The sequence below is a fragment of the Dasypus novemcinctus genome, chromosome 2 (genome assembly GCF_030445035.2).
Source record: "Dasypus novemcinctus isolate mDasNov1 chromosome 2, mDasNov1.1.hap2, whole genome shotgun sequence".
In the NCBI taxonomy this organism is placed as follows: Eukaryota; Metazoa; Chordata; class Mammalia; order Cingulata; family Dasypodidae; genus Dasypus; species Dasypus novemcinctus.
In genome coordinates, this window is record NC_080674.1 from 96,420,160 (window position 1) to 96,441,030 (window position 20,871).

General features: G+C 37.3%; 1 protein-coding gene across 12 annotated transcripts in view; it reads right to left on the reverse strand.

The window, feature by feature from the left end:
* The window catches only part of ARB2A (ARB2 cotranscriptional regulator A), a 496,486-nt gene that overhangs the window by 77,373 nt on the left and 398,242 nt on the right, over positions 1 to 20,871 (reverse strand). The window contains exon 10 of one of the 12 annotated variants that reach the window (XM_058276237.2): positions 8,847 to 8,952. The exons of the other annotated variants lie outside the window; for them this stretch is intronic. Coding sequence (XP_058132220.1) covers positions 8,918 to 8,952 — 35 coding nt within the window. The 3' untranslated portion in view covers positions 8,847 to 8,917. Of the gene's footprint in view, positions 1 to 8,846; positions 8,953 to 20,871 lie in introns of those variants that run through there. 12 annotated transcript variants of the gene reach the window in all.

Sequence of the window (20,871 nt, forward strand, 5' to 3'; positions counted from 1 at the left end):
GTTCTTGGGACTGAATGCTACATAGAAAACTAAATATGCACATATGTATGAGATGTGAGATGCTGCTGCATAAGAGAAATACCCTATTTTTAAAGCAAAAAAAAAAAAATTCGTAGTGAAGTCTATCCTTTCATTTATATGTCTCATGTAAATTACACAGTTTTAAATCTTCAACACATTGAAAATGGCCAGGTCTCAAGGTACTTCTTTATTACCTTCTATTTCTCACTTGATTATACCAAAGGAAATTTTCTAGAAATATTTAATGATTAAAAGTTACATACCTTGCTTTGAACCAAGAAATGACCACTAGCAAAAATTAATTTTTATTTATATAATCTGGTAAAAATATATATGATTTTTATACTCTAAAGGCATTTTCTTATGCAGTAACACCATAAAAATAGCTTAAGTTTAAAATAGTGGATTTCCCATATGGTTAGTCCATAGCAAGATAAAGTTGTAAATGAGGGGACTATGTGAAGAAAACATAAAAAAGCCTTAAGGGCACATGCAAAAAATGTTATATTACATGATTTACATATACAATTTTATTCCTCAGAATCCAAAGAGAAAAGCTTAATATGTCATAATTTAAATTGTATTTCACAATCAAGTATTCCTTATTACGTATTTAACTCACATAACTCGATTTAGAGCATAATGTGGGAGAGAAGTAAGTAAGAATCTAACCTTTTGCATTTCTTGACTTTTTTGGGCTTGTGGTAATGTTGTATTTATAGAGATTCTACACTTTCAAATTTAAGTCTTGAAATGTCAGAAAAATCCCAAAGCTGAGATCTCACAGAAGGTGATTTTTAACAGTCCTTAACAGTAAAGACTTTATGATCTTCTGACAACTGGAGCTTTCACATTTTAGGATTTTAAATTTTCAGTCCTAATATTACATGAGTATACACACTGGTACACTTTTAAAGATTCCATCATCTTTGAAAGATTTGGAAAGAAGAAAATAAGTTGGGAAGTTCAGGAATATTATGTAAATGGAAATATAAAGAAGTAAATACTTTAAAAAGTCTTGTATGGTTAAATGTGGTCCCTCACAAAGACATTTTTTCAATGTATAAGAAATCACAACATCCAGTTAATTTTTAATTATTTGTAGTAAGAAAAATGGAGATTTCTCAATATTTTCAAGCTGAAACTCGAATAAGGCCCACAAAGGCTAAGGGACTTGATCAAGATCATACTCCTAGTTAGATTTAGAGCTATTTCTATAATCTCCCAGGTCTCTTGTGTCCCAGTTTCTTTACCACTAACAAAGTTAAAATTTTATACATTATTCTTGAAATTTATTTATTTTCAGTATATCCTGCTATCATCTGTGTGACCATGGGCAAGTCACATACACTCTTGTAAACAGTTTAATCACTTTCAATTCAACAAATATTTTTCCACTACTTATGAGTCAGATGTAGGAGTTACAAAGATAATAAGACATAGATTAAATTTATTCTTGTGTATTTTGACATAGATCAAATTTATTCTTAATCAAGTGAGGGAAAAAAGATTTGTAAACAAATATTAAAGGCAATACTTTGACTAGAGAGGTGAGGAAGACAAAGATGATATCCAGTTTCTGATTACCAAGATTAAAAATAGGGTTTGGGCTAAATGATATCCAAATTCCTTTCTAGTAATCTCTATAAAATCCTTAAATCACATCTGCTAAAAAGAAAAAAGGCAAAAGGTTAATGCAATTTGAAGAGAAAACAGGGCATGAGAGCTGCTATTTAAATTGACAGAAAAGTTTTGATAGAAGATGGTGGTGATAATAGCACAGCATTGTGAAAATAAGTAACAGCACTGAATTATATATTTGCATCTGCTTAAAAGGGGAAGTTTTTGGTTGTATGTATGTTACTAGAATAAAAAAAAAACCAAAACATAGGACTATACAATGTAAACAGTGAATCTTACGTAAATGATGGGTTATTGTTAATAGAACAAGTATAAGCATGTTCCTTGATGAATTGTAACAAAAGTACCACACTAATGCCAAGTGCTAATAATAGGGTGGTATATGGGTATATGGGGTATATATGCAAGATTTTTCAGTAAACCTACAACTTCTCTAATTAAAAAAAAAGGAATTTCATCTTTCCCATCTACTCTTATTTTTAGACGGACTTATTAATAGATAAGTAATTAATTATGTTAGGACCAAAATTTCTAAATATTGAAAGTGACTTCAGTGGAGCACAGTAATGTATTCCCTAATGAACAGATGTGTAATAAAGTCTTTTATGTGCAAATAAGTTTGTGATATTATGGATTTCTTTGGTATAGGCCTTTTATCTGTCAATGTACACGGTAACTCCAAGAGGAAGGTTTAATATGCAATGTTTCCTTTTTTTTTCATCAAGAAAAAATTCCCAAAAGAGGAGTTTTTATTATCTTTTTTCAGAATTACTGTTCCAAGAACCAGTTTGGGTAATACTCCTATAATAGTTTTATAACTGGTCTTCTCCAACAACTTATTCTCCACGAATACTGACTGGTTATATTCCTAAAATGTTGCCTTCATTATATATCCATGTTCAAAAACCTTTAGTGACTCTCCATGCCTATAAATTAAAGTTCAAACTCCTTTGACCCTCTAGATGTTGCTTGTAAATTCCTCTTCAACCTCATCTCTCAAAGTTTCCTCAAACAAACTTGAGCCAAAATGTCACTGAATTTGCCATCCTTTGTCTGCTTTGGATCCCACTACTTTTCTTTGCTGGAATGCATTCTTCTTTCCACTCAATTATCTATTACTGGGAAGTGGACTTGGCTCAATGGATAGAGTGTCCTCCTATCACATGGGAGGTCCTGGGTTCAAACCCAGGCCTCCTGACCCGTGTGATGAGCTGGCCCATGCGCAGTGCTGATGTGCGCAAGGAGTGCCGTGCCACGCAGGGGTGTCCCCTGCATAGGGGAGCCCCACGTGCAAGGAGTGTGCCCCATAAGGAGAGCTGCTCAGCATGAAAGAAAGTTCAGCCTGCCCAGGAGTGGTGCTGCACACACAGAGAGCTGATGCAGCAAGATGACGCAACAAAAAGAGACAGATTCCCAGTGCTGCTGACAAGAATAGAGGCAGACACAGAAAAACACACAGTCAATGGACACAGAGACCAGACAAATGCGGTGGGGGAGAGAAATTTAAAAAAAAAAAGATCTATTACTTCTCTTTTAAAGCTCAGGCACTATCATTTTAATGAATACACACATTGTGCAACCTCTGATCTTGTTACCAGACCATTTTTTTACAAAGTTGTTATGTTATCTTTTTATTGGTATTTATCTATTATTTGACATTTTTTGCCTCTTTTGGCTAAATTGTGTAAGTTTACTGAGGCCAAGGCACAAGTCTTATATTCCAGAATTTAGCACATTATCTTGTACTTAACAGCATCATTTAACATGTGACAAAACAAAACCCTGAGGGAAAGAGAAGGAATGGAAATCAGGAGTCTGAATGCTCACTTACAAACTAAATAAATAATTTTTACAAAAAATATTAACCAATGTTGTAAATGTCAACTGGTGAGTGTTCAGGCAAAAATTCTCAACTTTAACATATCCAAAATGTATAATATAAACTGGAAATATTTGTTGTATTGGTTAGTCAAAAAGGTGCTGATACAAGGTACCAGAAATCTTTTTGCTTTTATAAAGGGTATTTATTTGGGGGTAGAGTCACAAGTCACAAGTCACAGTCACAAGGCCATAAAGAGTTACTTTCCTTACCAAAGTCTGTTGCTACGTGTTGGAGCAAGAAGGCTGCTGATCTCTGCAAGGGTTCCGCCTTCCTCTTCCTTCTAAGGCTCTATGGTCCCTGCTTTTCCCATGTCAGCTGTAGGCTGGCATAAGACTCGTCTCCCTCCCCAGGGCTCATTTCTTTCTGGGCTTTCTCAGATCTCTTCAGAGATCTGGTCTTCAACTGCAAACTATCAGGTGAACAATTCAGCTCTTTCCCCAGGGCTCCAACATCCAAAACTAAACTCTCTATGTTCTCCTTTTCTGTGTATTTATTTCCCTGTTTTTGATTGAGCATCTGTTTATATAGAAGGGGGTGGACTAGGGTGGTCGGGGACTCAAACTCAGTTGCCCTAATCAAATAAAAGCCCTAATTTGATTTAATAATGTAAAAGTGAAACCTCTAAATCTAATACAATCTAATATGCCCAGAGGAACAGACTAGTTTACAAATACAATTCAATATCTATTTTTGGAATTCATAAACAAAACCAAACTGCCAAATTTGTTAAATATTGAAATGCTATTCTTCTGTGGTTTCTTAATTTAAATACTCCTAAGCAGTTTCAGGTTATTGTACATAAAGGAATAGTTTCAGTTCAAAAGCGATATCTACCATGAGAAAATTTTAAATGAGAGAGACAGAAGGATGATCCAGTAGCAAATATTTTAAAATATCACCTGTTGAAATTAATATGATAAAACTGTAACTTTAGGCTGTAACTAGTGTAACTTTTTAAAGAAATATTCTTCACGTCACTTTGATCTTGCACATTAAAAAAACTGTATAGTAATATAGCAATATTTGGTATTGCAATATTATAAATGATTCTGAAGTTTGGATAAAACTTAGCCTCAGGTGACACAAGGTCTTACTGATTTCCTACCTTGTGAAAACTTTTCATTTTCAGATATAAAATTTTCCCTTCTAGCAACTAAAAAAAACCCCAAAAACCAGTTCTTAGATAGAGTTTGATTAGGTTAGATTTTTTTTACAAGTAAGTTGTTTTTAACAACAAACAAAAAGGAATTCCTTTTAAAGTGTAAAAATAACATTGCCCTTCCATAATACACAGTTTTAAAAAAATTTTATTTTGAAATAATTTCAAGATCACAGGACAGGTGTAAAAATAATACAAACCCCCAGATAAACAGATCCAAAAATTTGAACATTTTGTCACCTTTGTGCTCTATCATTCTTTCTTTTTGTCTGTCTTGTCTATCTAGCTAATGAACATTTGAGACAGCTTGCACATATCATATCCCTTAAACACATGATACTTTTTGAGTATTTCCTACAAACAGGTACATTCACTTTGCAATGAATTTAAGGGCAGTTATCAAGCTCAAGAAATTTAACATATATCTGAAGGTTACATTCTATATTCCCCATTTTTTCTTATGTTCCAGCAGCATCCTTTTGAGTCTTTTCTTCTTCATTCTCATATCCCATCCAATATTGTGCATTATATTGAATTGTCATGATCTCTTTTGCCTGCCTGCCTGTTTTCTTTCCTTCCTTCCTCCCTCCTTCCCACTTTCTTTTTGATTGTGGAAACATATATACAACATAAATCTTCCCATCCCAATCCCTCTCAAGCATACCACTCAGTGAGATTAATCACTTTCCAGTGTTGTAGTACTCTCACCACCATCCATTACTAAACTTGCCCATCACCCCAAACAGAAACTCTACACTAGTTTTGCATTAATTTCCTATTGTTCCTTACTCCCACCCCTGGTAAACTGTACTTTACTTTGTCTCAATGAGTTTGCATATTTTCTGATATTTTCTTTGTGATATCCATGAGGCTTAAACCCAACATATAAGTTGATAACAATCTTGTTTGCTTTAATACCAACTTAACAACTTCAATAGCATTAAAAAACTATGTTCCTATACCCCTCTGTCACTCCACCTTTATGTAGTTCTTGTCACAATTACATATTTATATACGATAAGCCGCAAAACATTGATTTATCATTACATTTTATGCATTTGCTATTGGGGTCCTGTAGGAAATAAAAAGTGTAGTTAAAATAAAAAATACAATAGTACAATAGTACTGATATTTATATTAACCATTATCTTTACTGGAGATCTTTATTTCTCTATGTGGTTTCAGTCAATTGTCTACTGTCCTTTCCTTTCAACCTGTAGAACTCCTTTTCACATTTCTTGTAGGGCTGGTCTAGTGGTGAACACTCTCATTTTTTGTTTATCTAGGAATATCTTAATCCCTTCCTCACTTAAAAAAGATAGTTTTGCCAGATTAGAATTCTTGATTGGCAATTTTTTGCTCTCAGGACTTTAAATCTGTCTTCCAACTGCCTTCTTGCCTCTATGGTTTATGGTAACTTGGCACTTAATCTTATTGAGGCTCTCTTGTAGGTCACATAATGCTTCTCTCTTGTGGCATTTTCTCAGAATTTTCTGTCTTTGGCATTTGACAGTTTGATTATAACATGGCACAGTGTGGGTCCATTTGAGTTTATCCTCTTTGAGTTTGTTGACTATCTTGGATGTATATATTTATGTCTTTCATGAAATTTGGAAAGCTCTCAGCTATTATTTCTTTGAATATTTTCTCTGCTCCTTTCTCTTTTTCCTTCCTTCTGGGACTCCCACAATCTGTATGTTGGTATACTTGATGGTGTCCCACAGATTCCTCAGGCTCTGCTTGTTACCACCTTTTCTTCGTCCCTCCTCCCCTTTCCACCCCCGCCATCCTTCCCGCCAGTCCCGCCCACATTGCCAACCTATAATCTGCCCTCTTCCCCAGCAACTGCTTACCTCAAGTCTGTCCATCAGCCTCAGCCTATCCACAGCCACCCCGTAGCCAGCCCTCCCTTCATCACACTCCTCCCTCTACCCAACCCTATATAACCAAGTGTACTTCCGCAATAAAGCAGACCTGTTCTTGCGCTCAAGCGGTCTCCGTGGTTCTTTCTCAACCGCATGTCCCCCACGCCTGGAGAACCGGTGCTCCTACTTGGAGTACCCCCCGCCGGTGGTTCGGCAGGAGCAAGCCCCCCCAACTCTTGGGCCTGAGCGAGGTCGAGACCCTCACGCTCAGCGGCATCTGCTCACTTTTTTTTCACTGTTTCCTCTTTCTGATCCTCAGACTGGGTGATTTCAGCTGTATTATCTTCAGCTTCACTGAATCTTTCTTCTGCCAGGTCCAATCTGCTATTGAACCCCTTTAGGAAATTTTTAATTTGTTACTATAGTCTTCAGATCTGTTGGGTTCCTTTTCATCATTTCTACCTCTCTATTGATATGCTCTTTATGTTCATTTATCATTTTCCTGCTTTCCTTTCATTCTTTTTTTAGGAGACACAGGGAACCTCATACATGCAAAGCAGGTGCTCAACTGCTGAGCTATTCCTGCTCCTATGGGGACTATTTTAAAAGTCTTAATCTGGAATGTCCTAGGTCTGATCATTGATGGCTTCTAATGCTTTAATTTTCTCCTTTACCTGGGCCATTGCTTCCGATTTCTTTGTATGTTTTGTAATTTTTTTTGTTGAAACATGGACATTTTAATATTTCAATGTGTTATTACTAGAATTTAGCCTCTGAGGCATCTGTTTCTTAAACTTGTATCCAGCTAGTGTCTATGGCAGAGATTTCCTTAAATGCCACGAGCTAACCAGGAAAAAAAAAAAGATAAAACAGCTTTCCCAGTCTTTATAGATTGGCCTATGTGAGTGCTCTTTTTCAGAGCTTATCTGTACAATGAGTTTACAGACTACCTCCAGGTCAAAAAATGGGAACCTCCCTGGTCCTTTCAGTTCGTGCATCTTGTCTTGGGCATGCAACTTTGGCCATAGGAATTCCCTGTTTACACAGATATGAAGTCCTCCCTTCCCTAGGAAACAATTTCCTCATGGTCCTTGGGTACTACACAGTATGTCCTACATGCAGCAATCCCTTGCTCCAGGTAGTTATTTGATCGCTCTTTCAGTGTTTTGTAGGAGAGCACTGTGAGCCACCTTCTACATGCAGGGCAGGTTCTGGGACAGCAAATGCCTCAGGCAACCACTAGACTGGGCCAGACATATATGCTCACAGTATGTGTATGTGGGTAACTCTGCTCCCTTCAGAATGGGAACTAGTTAACCACACTGGGAGCACAGGCCCCCTCTGTGTTGACCCAGGGAGTGGATGGGGGAAGGGCCTGCCAGGGCTCCAGGAGATCTACTGCTTTTAAACGGCCTTTTTCTTGATTTGGTACTCACGCTGTTACTGTAGTCATTTAACTGTTTTCTAGAGTTTTGAGAAAGATGTTTCTGCCAGTTCTTGCTGGTTGTTGAGAACTTATGTGGAGATATGAAGCCCTGAAGTTTCTCACTCTGCCATCTTGATCAGGATGTGGCTCCACGCTATTTATTTTCTAACACATTGCACTATATTAAATAGCTTTTTAATCCTTGTGAATGTTAATTACTTTATTATAACTATTACTTGTTTTAATATGCATATATTTTCTTAGTCTTTTATAATTCTTATTAGAGGCTGTAGACAGTATGAGCCATTAGAGCAATACCCTGTCTGTTTCTTTACCACTGTACTCCTCGGACCTAGGACTATGCCTGGCACATAGTGGACATTCAATGAATATTTGTTAAATATATCACTAGAATATACAGTTTATGAGGGAAAGGAACATATTTGACAATCTCTTAACTGAGACCCTGTCCCTCAGAGTCAAATTTGAAGTGTTTTAATTCTGGTTACACTATTTATAAGTGAGGGCTCTCTAAACCTGTTTTATCATTCACACAATGGGACAGCAGTAGAACCTTCCCCATATAGTCACTGTGGGGCTTAGTTCACATAAATATCTGCACCTAGGGAATACTCAATAAATATTAGCTTCTATTATCATCATCAACATTTTCATCACTTATCTCCTGTGTCAAGCACATAGCATATGCACAATAATATTTTTTAAATGAAGAAATGCATCAAAGAAGTACAGCTGTATCTGCATACATAAAACAGGTTTGGCTATCTTCAGTATAATTTTGGGTGGAATGGAATTCAGGCAAAAGAGCAATTTGACTCAAAGTTAGTGTAAGTGAATTGCTTTTATTTGGAGCTGCATTTGGAGATCTAGTTTCACAGTTCTTTGGAGAGCAAGTGTTCCTTTTATTTTCTTTTTAAACTTCTGGTGGTGTCTGTCACTGGGGTTTGCATCAGAAATCAAACAAAACAAAACAAAACAAAACAAAAAACAGAAAACACACAAAAAACACCAAAATCTTATATATTAACCAAGTCACACAAAGTAGAATTTGGAAACAAATGAACATAGATTAAGGAATGGTTAAATGTTAGAATTTTCATAATATTTAACTACATTATCCTAACAAATCCAATTTATAGCATTTATATTTTTTGCAATATTGCCATATATTGAAGTGTAACAGTGAGGATCATTACTTCTACACTTTCTTAGAACTGTAGTTGAAATTGTATAAACAGCAACTAAAGAGTTATACATTTCTGTGGACTGCCTCATGATGAGTGGACAATAAAACTGTGGTTTTTAAAAAAATATTTTTGCTTATCTTTTTTTTTAAGATTTATTTATTTATTTCTCTCCCTTTCTCCCCCCACCCCAGTTGTCTGTTCTCTGTGTCTGTTTGCTGGGTGTTCTTTGTCTGCTTCTGTTGTTGTCAGTGGCATGGGAATCTGTGTTTCTTTTTGTTGTGTCATCTTGTTGTGTCAGCTCTTGGTGTGTGCGGTGCCATTCCTGGGCAGGCTGAACTTTCTTTTGCACTGGGAGGCTCTCTTTACAGGGCGCACTCCTTGAGCATGAGGCTTCCCTGCATGGCATGGTACTCCTTGCACGCATCAGCACTGCACATGGGCCAGCTCCACACGGGTCAAGGAGGCCAGGGGTTTGAACTGCGGACCTCCCATGTGATAGACAGACGCCCTAACCACTGGGCCAAGTCTGCTTCCCAACTGTGGTTTTGAAATATGTATTTTGTCATTGACTTAAATAATTTTAGATCTTGTATTTCCAGTATTTCTGATTAGAGAATCCTGTATTAGATAATAATGATAGGTTTTCTAATTTATTTTGAGTTAACTAGGGAAAGATGGTATCATATTGTAGAATAGCCTTCTCCTTGCTTGCCTAATAGATTTTTGGTCCTATAAACAGATTATTACGTACTAGGCCCTCAGCACTGCTTAGCCATTGTACAAAATAATTCTAGTTAGCTTTCCAGATGTTATGATTTAAAGGTTTAAAAAATCATAAAGGCACTAGAAGAAAATAAAAGAGAGTTTGCATTAATTGTGGGGTGGGACTTAGGGAATGATAAGATCAGAAACTACAGGAAAAAAATGCCTGACATGGCATAAGACAAAAATAAAAACAAACATCTGCATTGAAAAAATTCTATAAGCAAACTGGAAACAATAAAAGACAAACTGGGTAAAACTATACCACATATAATATGGACAGTTATCCATAATTTATAAAGAACTCCTACAAATCAATAAGGAAATGACAAAGACAATTTTAAAAACCCTGTAATTTATCAGACAAATATAAATGACTAATAATTACATAAAAATATGCTCAACCTCACTGCTTATCAAATAGATACAAATTTAACTAACTTTTTTCGGGCAGATTAGTAATGAAAAAAATAATTAATAAAACTTAGGGTAGAAATGTAAACTTGTACAGCTACTTTGCAGAGAAATGTGGTTACATTCCCAAATTAAATATAGGACTACATTTTGATCTATAAATTTCACTTTTTGAAATTTATTTTACAGAAATACTAGCAAAAATGTACAAAGATATTCACATCAATACTGTTAATATTAGGAGAAGAAAACCACATAAAAACAAATAGCTGTCAATAGGGGCTCAATTAAATAAATTATGGCACATTCAATCAATTAAATAAATGTGGTAGCTAAAAATGAAATTGTACCTATATGAAATGACATGAAAAATATCCAAACTACACTAAGTAATATAGACATTTCCTTTTTTTGTAACTGGAATGTAGACTAGCAAAAAGGAAAAATGAAGTTTTAGAGCAATATGCATAGATCCTATTTATATTTAATAGGTATTTACACATAAATATATGGAAGTTTGTGCACATGTTAACAGAAATAGGTAATTTCTAGGAGGTGGTATGACTAGGAAATTTTATCTTCTTTTCATTGTTTGATTTGTTTTAAAATGATCAATTTTTTAAAATAGAAAAATGTAAATATTTTCATTTGCAAAGTCAAAAGGCTATCTCACATTATTTTTTATTATTATTTCACACCCCTTCTCTTAAGCAGATGATCTTGTCTCCTACTTCATGGTAAAATAAAAATTAATCAAAGTGGAATTCTTTCCATTTTTCATCACCAAACCTGAACTACTGTCAACATCAAACCCATCTTCTTTCTTCTCTCTAACAGTAATTTCTTCTCATAAATAAGCTTTGGGTCAGATACTGCCTTATCTCCTTTGGATATTTACATTCTTACTATATATTTACATAATTTATAATCATTCAAGTCTCTTTCATCTTAGACAAATAAACCCAAACTTCCTTCAGCTCCTCCTTATCTTCCAGTTGTTTAAAAAGTCTTTCTTTTCTCCTCTATAGCCATTTTATTTGCATCTCTTCATCTGAACCTAGCATATGCCCCTACATAGAGACGTTAATCAGCAAACTAAAGTCCACAGTCTGGCTCTGTTTTTGTAAATAAAGTTTTAATCGAACAGAGCAGCTATTGTTCATTTACATCTATGGCTGCTTTCGTGCTAAAATGGCAGAGATGAGTGGTTATGACATTTACTGTATGGTCCACAAGCCTGAAATATTTACAATCTGGCCCTATCCAGTAAGAGGTTTCTGGCCCCTGATACAAAGGCTACCTTTCAGTATCCTTTAGATCTCCAACAGACCTTGACACTGCTAAACATCCCTCTTTCTTGGAGCATTCTCTTCTGGCTTTCCTGCCCTCACCTTCCTCTGATTTTCTCCCTAGTTCTCCAGTGGCTCCCTCTTTGCAGCTCCCTCTAGCTGCACAGTCACCAAATGCTGGACTTCTCACTGAACATACCTACCAGGGTGACCTAAATATCATGTCAGTCCCAAATGTCTCTGAGTTTTTTCATTTATTTTTTAAAAGAGGTCTGGGGCTAGTACCCAGGACCTGGTACATTGGAAGCAGGCATTCAACCACTGAGCTACAAATGCTCCCCAGTGAGAGTTGGTGTTTTTGTTTTTGTTTTTTAGGAGGTCCTGGGGATTGAACCCAGGACCTTGTTCATGGGTAGCAGGTGCTCCAACCACTTGAGCTATATCCACTCCCACTTGAGTTTTAGTTAATAGCGCTAATAGCCTACTCTTTACTTCTACTTGTATATCTTTTAGGCACCTCAAACTCTATGTGTCAAAACTGAACTCATCATTCCCCCACAAATGTGCTTCTCCACCCTGTATTTTCTCAGTTAATGATAGGGTATCTACATGCTTGTCCAAAACCAAATCCTGGATGCCAACCCTGACACTTTCCATTCTATCATCTGCCTTAGCCTATTGGTATAGGTTTCTTGTTGATTCTCCTAAATATCTCTCACATCAAACTGTTTTCTCCATCTCCACTGCTTCATTCAGGCCACCACAATCTAACTAGTCTTGCTTTAGTCCTGTTCATCTTCCAATACATTTCCCTTATCACAGCCAGAATGTTCACTGCAAAATGCAAATCTAATCATATTGTATTTCCTTTCTGAGGACCTTCTTTCCAAGTTCTTTTACAAGGCTGAGAAGGCTACCATGATCTGGCTCCTGCTTATCTTTCCAGTCTCACCTCTTTTTATTATCCTACCTGCCACAGTCAACTCTCTCTGGCAATATTGGACTCGTTTTGATTCTTGAATGTGCCATATATTCACCTGCATTTGCCTCTGCCTGGAACCTGGAACTCTATTTTCTGCACACCTACCCTTACCTCCCACACATACTTCTACTCTCATCAACCTGAAATGGCAAACACAATTTTCATGTCTTAGCTTTTTGAGTTCAGGGACTGTGTTAGTTGTTTTAGAGTTGTGTTGTTAGTATCTAGTACAGAATTTGGCATATGGCAGTGCTATGTGTCTGAATATAAGTGAATGGACATTGTATCAAAACCTGCAGCACTGTACAATTACTCTGGCACAACAGGAGTGCTGATGAATCATTACAAGTATTACTGCCATTGACTAGACTAAGCCAAATTGCTTCCCTATCTTGGTAAGACACAACATTCCTCTATACATCTGCCCACATAATGAAAAATAAAGATATTTATTTGGGATCAATCCAATCCTTGGACTCACCCTCTGCTCTTTCTTTCGACCCTCAAACCTGCAGAAATGGTTGAGAAATACAGTGACCTGGCAGAAATCCCAAATTCTTTATGTATAAAGACAAATAAAAAATATTGTTCTAGAAACTTGTTTTCTCCTCTGTGCTTGTATTGGTTAATAGCATCACCAATCACCTACCTTGCAAATTAGAAAGTACTACCCAAGACAATTGAAAACAGGTATCTTGCATACCTATGTTCCCAGCAGCATTACTCACAAAAGCCAAAAAGCAGGAACAACCAAATGTTCATCTACTGATTAATGGATAAACAAAGTGTGCTATATCCACACAGTGGAATATTATTCAGTTACAAAAAGGAGTGGAGTACTGAAACACGCTACAACATGGATGAACGTTGAAAATATTATGCTAAGTGAGAGAAGCCAGACACAAAAGACCACATATAGTATGATTCCTTTTACCCTCAAAAATGCTTAAGATGGTAAATTTTAATTCATGTGATTTTTACCTAAATAATTTTTTTTTTCATTAGGAAGCACTCCTCTGTTTCTCAACCTTCCCATCTAAGCAGCCAGTAATTTGTGGTCTCTGTTGCATAGATATACATATTCATTCCTTCCTCTCCCATTCCCAATACAACCACTTTGGTCCAATTCTCATCATGCTCATTCCGTAATATATTCCTAACTAGTCTCTTCTCCCTCACTCTCACACCATCACCATTCTCCATTCTCATGCCACCACCACCAATCTGGTCATGCCATTTCCAAACCTGCATAAGTCTAATGGTCCCCACCATTTCTGGAGGATAAAATCCAAGCTACTCCTTAATAGGAGCAACCCTCGATTTTAAGGGCCTCACTTCCTGTAACTGCCCAACCTCTGAGCTCCATGGTGACTCATACCATATTTTGCCATTCTCAAAATCTGTCACATTGTTTTGTATTCTGTACCTAGGTAGAATGCTTTTTATATTTTCTTCCCTGCCTAGAATGCCCTCTCTTATTTTTCTTATTCATTACTTCTGGAAATAGTTCCAATTTTACTTCCTCTGAAAAATACTCTTTAAACATTCATGCTAAGCTAGTGACTCCACACTGTGCATTCATAGCACTTTGCACATCTTTCTGGTATAAGACTCATCACTTTGCTTTGTAATGACTTATTTACATACTGTGGTAGAGATGTTCACAAAAACCTGTAAGCCTCTTCTTTCACAGTAACACACCTGCACATGATTATCCAACATATTACATTTCCCAGTCTCCCTTAGAGTTAGGTGTGTACATCTAAGTCCTTGCCAATAGAACAAGTGTGAATTGATGTGTGTCACTTCTGGCTCGTGCCTCAAGGCAGTGAGCTTGTTTCCTCCATAATCTTAACCCCTACTTCCTGTGATCCAGAATGCTGATGCACCCACAACCCAGCTATGATCATGCAGATAAAAATACTGCACAGGGAATGGCAGAGAAACAAGATGGAAGGAACATGGTCTCTAAAAGGTTGTGTGGGGTGGAGCCATCTGCCCATCTGCAATATCCACCTTGGACTAAGCTTAGCTTTACCCTAACTAAAACAGGTCACTTTTCTCTTTTGGTCGGTTGCATCTTGAGGGTAGAAGCTATCTTAATAGTCATTGTGTTTCCTGTGGCAAGAACAGAGCCTGGCACTGTATTAAATTAATGCTTGGTGAATGAATCTTGAAAATAAAATAGTACCCTGCTATAGAGTCAGTCTTGTGGAAGGACTGGGGGCAAAGAAATAAGAGGAAATAAAAATATGAGAAATATTTCACAGGTTACCCTATTTGGGCACTCTGAGAGAGACATATAGGTTTATTTACACAGGGTCTGAGGCCCCTTAAAAATGGAACCACTATAAGAGGAAAAGAGGTCTAGACCCCAGGATAAGGATAGAAAGAAACACTGGTAACTTTTCTGAAAGGAAAGGAGCAAATGAGGACAAACAATTCCAGAAGTAGCAGTAATACCATTCAGTAATACTTAACACTTACTGGATAATTATATAATCCCCCTTGATAATCCTACTTTGTCTCACTATATGTGGTAGCAAGTCCCTGAAGATGGGAACTTTTCCCCTGTCCCATGAGCCATGTCTCTCAGTATTAATGCCCTTGAATAGCCTCATGTCCCTGAATGTGGGGTGGCTTCATGACTATCTTTTTTTTAAAAATAATAGAATGTGGTGGAAATAATGCTGCATGACTTGTGAGGCCGGGTCATAACAAGCTTTGCAGCTTTTGTCTGGGAATCTTGGAATACTTGCTCTTGGGATGCTCCCTCTTGGAATCGGGCTGCATGTTGTGGGAAGTCCAAGACTCATGGAGAGGTCATGTAGAGTGATCCAGTAGAGGTCCAGCTGAATTCCCAGCCAATAGCTAGCATCAACTCCAGTCAAGTGACTGGATCATTTTGGATGTCCAGTACTGTGAACTTCCAGGTGACTCCAGCCCCAGTTACCATTAAACCATAACTATACCAGAAGTATACAAGAGGTTGATGTCAGTCAACTTATGGAATCATGAGAGGGGATATAAATTGTTGTCTTAAGCCACTAAGTTTTTAGATGCTTTGTTACTCAGCAAGAGATAATTGGAACACTGTATAATTGATCTATGCATGAGCCTCTGCATAATGTGAAAAGTTGTTGAGCATTACGTGCAAGTAATCTGGGTTACTAAAAGACAACATTTCACTGAAGCGAATGTAACAGCATTCCTTTTCTCTTAATGTTTTTTTCTCTTAAGTTTCAGAATCCACATCAACAGTGATGAATGTTTGATGAGCTTTTCAAAAGTCTAATCTTTCTTACTTACTTCCTAGTGAGAAGAGGACAAAGATTACTTTGTAAACAAAAAATAAACTAAGTTATTTCCTCTCCTAAGAAAGGGAAGTTGGAGTGGAGCATGTAGTCATAAATAAATGCAAACATATCAGAATATTTTATAGTCATGCATAGATTGCAAGTGGCAGTACCTAATACTAAATGGATACAGATAGAATGTGGTATGTAATCACTGTGGTATCCAATCAGAAGAAATTGTCAAGACCTAGTCTTATATTTACCTTACACATTCCCCATCAAAATCAGATTTTTCGATGTAGCCATCTTTAAAGCTATGTCATCTCCTCCCTATTATAGCTCTCGGTTTTTTCTGTAAATCCAATCATTTGCTTCCAGAGGAAAGTATTCTAAAGGCTCAGTAATCTCAGAAAAAGGAAAGATTACTTAAATTCTGAAATAATTTTGACTCCCAGGCATGCTACAGGCACAAAATCTTCCTGAACCTCCACAAAAACTTCCCTGTTTTGTGTCCTATTCTGTCAGAGATTCCACTAAATAACCAACTGTCCTCTTTGAAGAAAAAACTTAAGATTACACTCATGGCCAAGTCTTATGTATTCTATGTCTTCTATGTATTCTTCGTATTATTTCTCCTCTTGTTACTTTCACTTTGTCAGCATTCAGATCTCATTACCCTTTGCAAGGACTCTAACAATTCCTCCCCCCACCCCGTTTTAAATTTTTATGAGAACAGGTGTAGGTTTATAGAAACATCATGCAGGTAGTAGAAAGTTCTTACATATCCCCATCTCATGCAGTTTACCTTATTAACATTTTGTGTTAGTGTGGTACCTTTGTTATAATTCATGAAACAACCTTATAATAATTATTAACTTTAGTGTACTGTTTACATTGTGTTGTACAGTTCTATGGGTTTGTGTGTGTGTGTGTGGGGGAGGGTAACTTATATACAGCATAAAATTTCCCCTTTCCCCTCTTTTGAATATACAATTCAGTGGTATTAATTACATACATGACTTTGTGTATGTAACAATAACCTTTTTTAAAAAAAAGATTTATTTATTTATTTATTTCTCTCCCCTTCCCCCCTGCCCTGGTTGTCTGTTCTCTGTGTCTATTTGCTGTGTCTTCTTTGTCTGCTTCTGTTGTTGTCAGTGGCACGGAATCTGTGTTTCTTTTTGTTGCGTCATCTTGTTGTGTCAGCTCTCCCCATGTGTGCAGCACCATTCCTGGGCAGGCTGCACTTTCTTTTGTGCTGGGCGGCTCTCCTTATGGGGAGCACTCCTTGCGCGTGGGGCTCCCCTACGCGGGGAACACCCCTACGTGGCATGGCACTCCTTGCACACATCAGCACTGCGCATGGGCCAACTCCACACGGGTCAAGGAGGCCCGGGGTTTGAACCGCAGACCTCCCATGTAGTAGACGGATGCCCTAACTACTGGGCCAAGTCCGCTTCCTGTAACAATAGCCTTTTAACTGCATTTTCCTTATCTTTAGCCTCTTCTCAATATATTTTACTTGTACCTGCCAATTCACCCTTTCTGAGGCATAACTCTTGACAGCTCATTTCTTCCTTCAAAAACTTTTAGATGCCCAGTGCCTAAAAAATAAAATACAAAGTCCTTAACCCAGCATTTAACTGTCACCTTCTTCCTCCTTTATTTTTCTCATTCTCCATTCACACTCAGGATACAGCTATCAAATTACTTCTTGTGGTGGTTCATGCTTATGTCACATATTTTATACTTGCAAGCCATTTGATTATGCTATAACCCTCACTGAAATATCTTTCTTCCTTTCTCTTACCTTAAAGTTCAGCATAATGGACCTCTATTCCTCAATCCTCAATCCTCTGAATGCCTTTTTTTTTTCCTAAGGTACTGGGGCCGGGGATTGAACCTGAGACCTCCTGTGTGGGAAGCAGGCACTCAACCACTTAAGCTATATCTGCTCCCTGAATGTCTTCTCAGATCTTATAGTTAGAAAGACTCATACCTTCTTCCAAATTCTCTATAGCTTATATCAGTTTCTCCCTTGTTATCCTTATCCGTTTTCACTTGAATTATATTTCTGAATTTTAATCTCCATCCTACTGTCCTTTATTCTTCTAAGAGCAGAATATGCTACACATATAGTAAATGTTCAATAAATATTGTTGTATGAATGAAGATGTTATTGAATCAATATGCTACTCATTCTAGATACTATTCACATTTAACACTTGGTAGAGAGACTAATATGGGGAATGAGGTGGTGAGAGAAAGGAGATAGATTTTTTTTGGTGAGAAAATATGAATTAAAAATTCCAGAATGTCACAATGTATGCCATATACATGGCTCCACTTGTTCCATGTGAATTATTTAAAAGGACAAACTTAGATTTTCCTGTCATGCTACTTTCATGTTTATAATAAGAATTAATGTTTTTTCCTATCTGGTTGCGTCATTGTCTTTTTGGTGCAACCCTTCACTGCGTGGGGCCCTGAGACGTCCTTTTTTCATTTTTCAACTGGAAGTCCCAGGGATCCATCCTGGGTCCTCCATTTAAACTGGAGCTCAATTGCTTGAGCCACAGCTGCTTCCCAGAATTAATGTTCTTAATCATCTTTGTAACTGTTTTCTTTTCATCTTATTTTATGGGATAGCACAACTGCATCCAACCTACAACTATTAGTTCCCCCATTTCTTTATTCTTCCCTTTTTGTTTTGATACTTTCTGTCCCCTTTACAAACACTTGGGAGTTATCTTGTTTCTTTAAAATTTGTGTTTAAAATTTCTTACTTAGTAAAAGTAACTAAGATCATTTTATGACACACTTACTTAAATAGCTAAATAACCTACAAACAGCAAGTTGAATAAAAGTCTCACCACATGCATGAGAGGGTGACTTTTATTATTTTTAAATATATTGCCTCCTGTACAACTCCTCTTTACTTCCTATATAATTTTCTTGTTCAATTTTGTGTTTGTGTGATGCCCTCATAATGGACTGAAACAATTAACCACCCAAGTGAAAGTTAATCTTAATGAAAAAAATTTTAACAAAAATAATGCAGGGAATTTATAAATCATATTGTTTCTTATCACTGTAGAAGGTCACAATTTTCCTGCTGGTAAGTGGCACTATGTAGCATTTTGTGCTGTAAGACATAAAAATAAATAAATAAATTTTGTTGAAATAAACCCCACTAAGCTGGCAGAAAGAAACATATTTTAATAGTGATATTTTGGTTTTCTTAATTAAAATCTTGTACAGACTCTATATTCATGCTCTAAGGGAAGTATATATCCACACATTTAACAAAGCAGTTTGCTTTAGTGTTTAATCATTTAAAAATGCCTCTAACTAGGATTCCATATTACTTTTTTTTTCCCCTCCCCTTACCGCCCCCCCCAGTTGTCTGCTCTCTGCTCTCATTCCCTGCGTGTTCTTCTGTGACCGCTTCTTTCCTTATCAGCGGCACTGGGAATCTGTGTTTCTTTTTGTTGCGTCATCTTGTGTTAGCTCTCCGTGTGTTCAGTGCCATTCTTGGGCAGGCTGCACTTTCTTTCACGCTGGGTGGCTCTCCTTACAGGGTGCACTCCTTACGCATGGGGCTCCCCTACACGGGGGACACCCCTGCATGGCAGGGCACTCCTTGCACGCATCAGTGCTGCACATGGGCCAGCTCCACACCGGTCAGGGAGGCCCAGGGTTTGAACCGCAGACCTCCCATGTGGTAGGTGGATGCCCTATCCATTGGGCCAAGTCTGCTTCCCCCATATTACTTTTTAAAGACATAATCCTAAACATACATTATTTTATAAAGTAGTTGCAATACTTTTCTCAGAATGACCCTTGGAGGGATATTTCTGGAAGAGTAATTTTCAGAATTTGGAGGTTGAATTAAAGGGCTCAGGGAGGTGAAATATGTACCTTTAGCACAGTCAAACCATATGTGATTGATCTCAAAATGGAACCAAAGATTTCTTGCTTGTTCTTTGTTGACTACCTTTGAATAGTAATTTTGCTTTCAGTTGTTTCCAAGTTGGCAAACCCAAGGTATTAAATTTACTAATCAATTAAAAAAAATTTTTTTTCCCAGTGCCTGCCTATGTTATGCCAAGTATTGTTCTAGATACTAGGAATATATACCAGTGAATAAAACCAACAGAATTACTTGCAAGTGGTGGGCTGTTTTTTTGATAACAAATTACAAAAAAACAAGTAAGTGAATTATAGAGGGTTGGACTGTCATAGGTGCTATGGAAAAGCAAAACAGATTGGGGGGGGGGTTGGGAGTAGGGTGAGAGATGCATTTTATTTTATTTTTTAAAGATTTATCTTATTTCTTTCTCTCCCCTTCCCCCCCACCCTCCGTTGTCTGCTCTCTCGTGTCCATTCGCTGTGTGTTCTTCTCTGGAATGTCCTCTGGAATTCTTGGCAGCACCGGGAATCTGTGTCTCTCTTTGTTGCATCATCTTGCTGCATCAGTTCTCTGTATGTGTAGTGCCACTCCTGGGCAGGCTGTGCTTTTCTTTGCGTGGGGCAGCTCTCCTTGTGGGGTGCACTCCTTGTGCTTGGGGCTCCCCTACATGGGGGACATCCCTGCGTGGCATGGCACTCCTTGTGCGTGGCAGCACTGCGCATGGGCCAGCTTACCACATGGGCCAGGAGGCCCTGTGTTTGAACACTGGGTTTGATAGAGCGCATGCTCTATCAGTTGAGCCACATCCGTTTCCTGAGAGATGCATTTTAAATAAGAAATTCAGGGAAGGAATCAATGAGAAGGTGACATGTGATAAGATCTGAAGAAGATGAGGGGGTAAATCTTGTGGATGTCTAAACGTAGGTTATCCCAATACAGAGAAGGTGAAATCAATAATTCATTGAATGTCAGCCTCTGCTGTTACCAGAAGAGTAAAATAATCAAAAGCAATA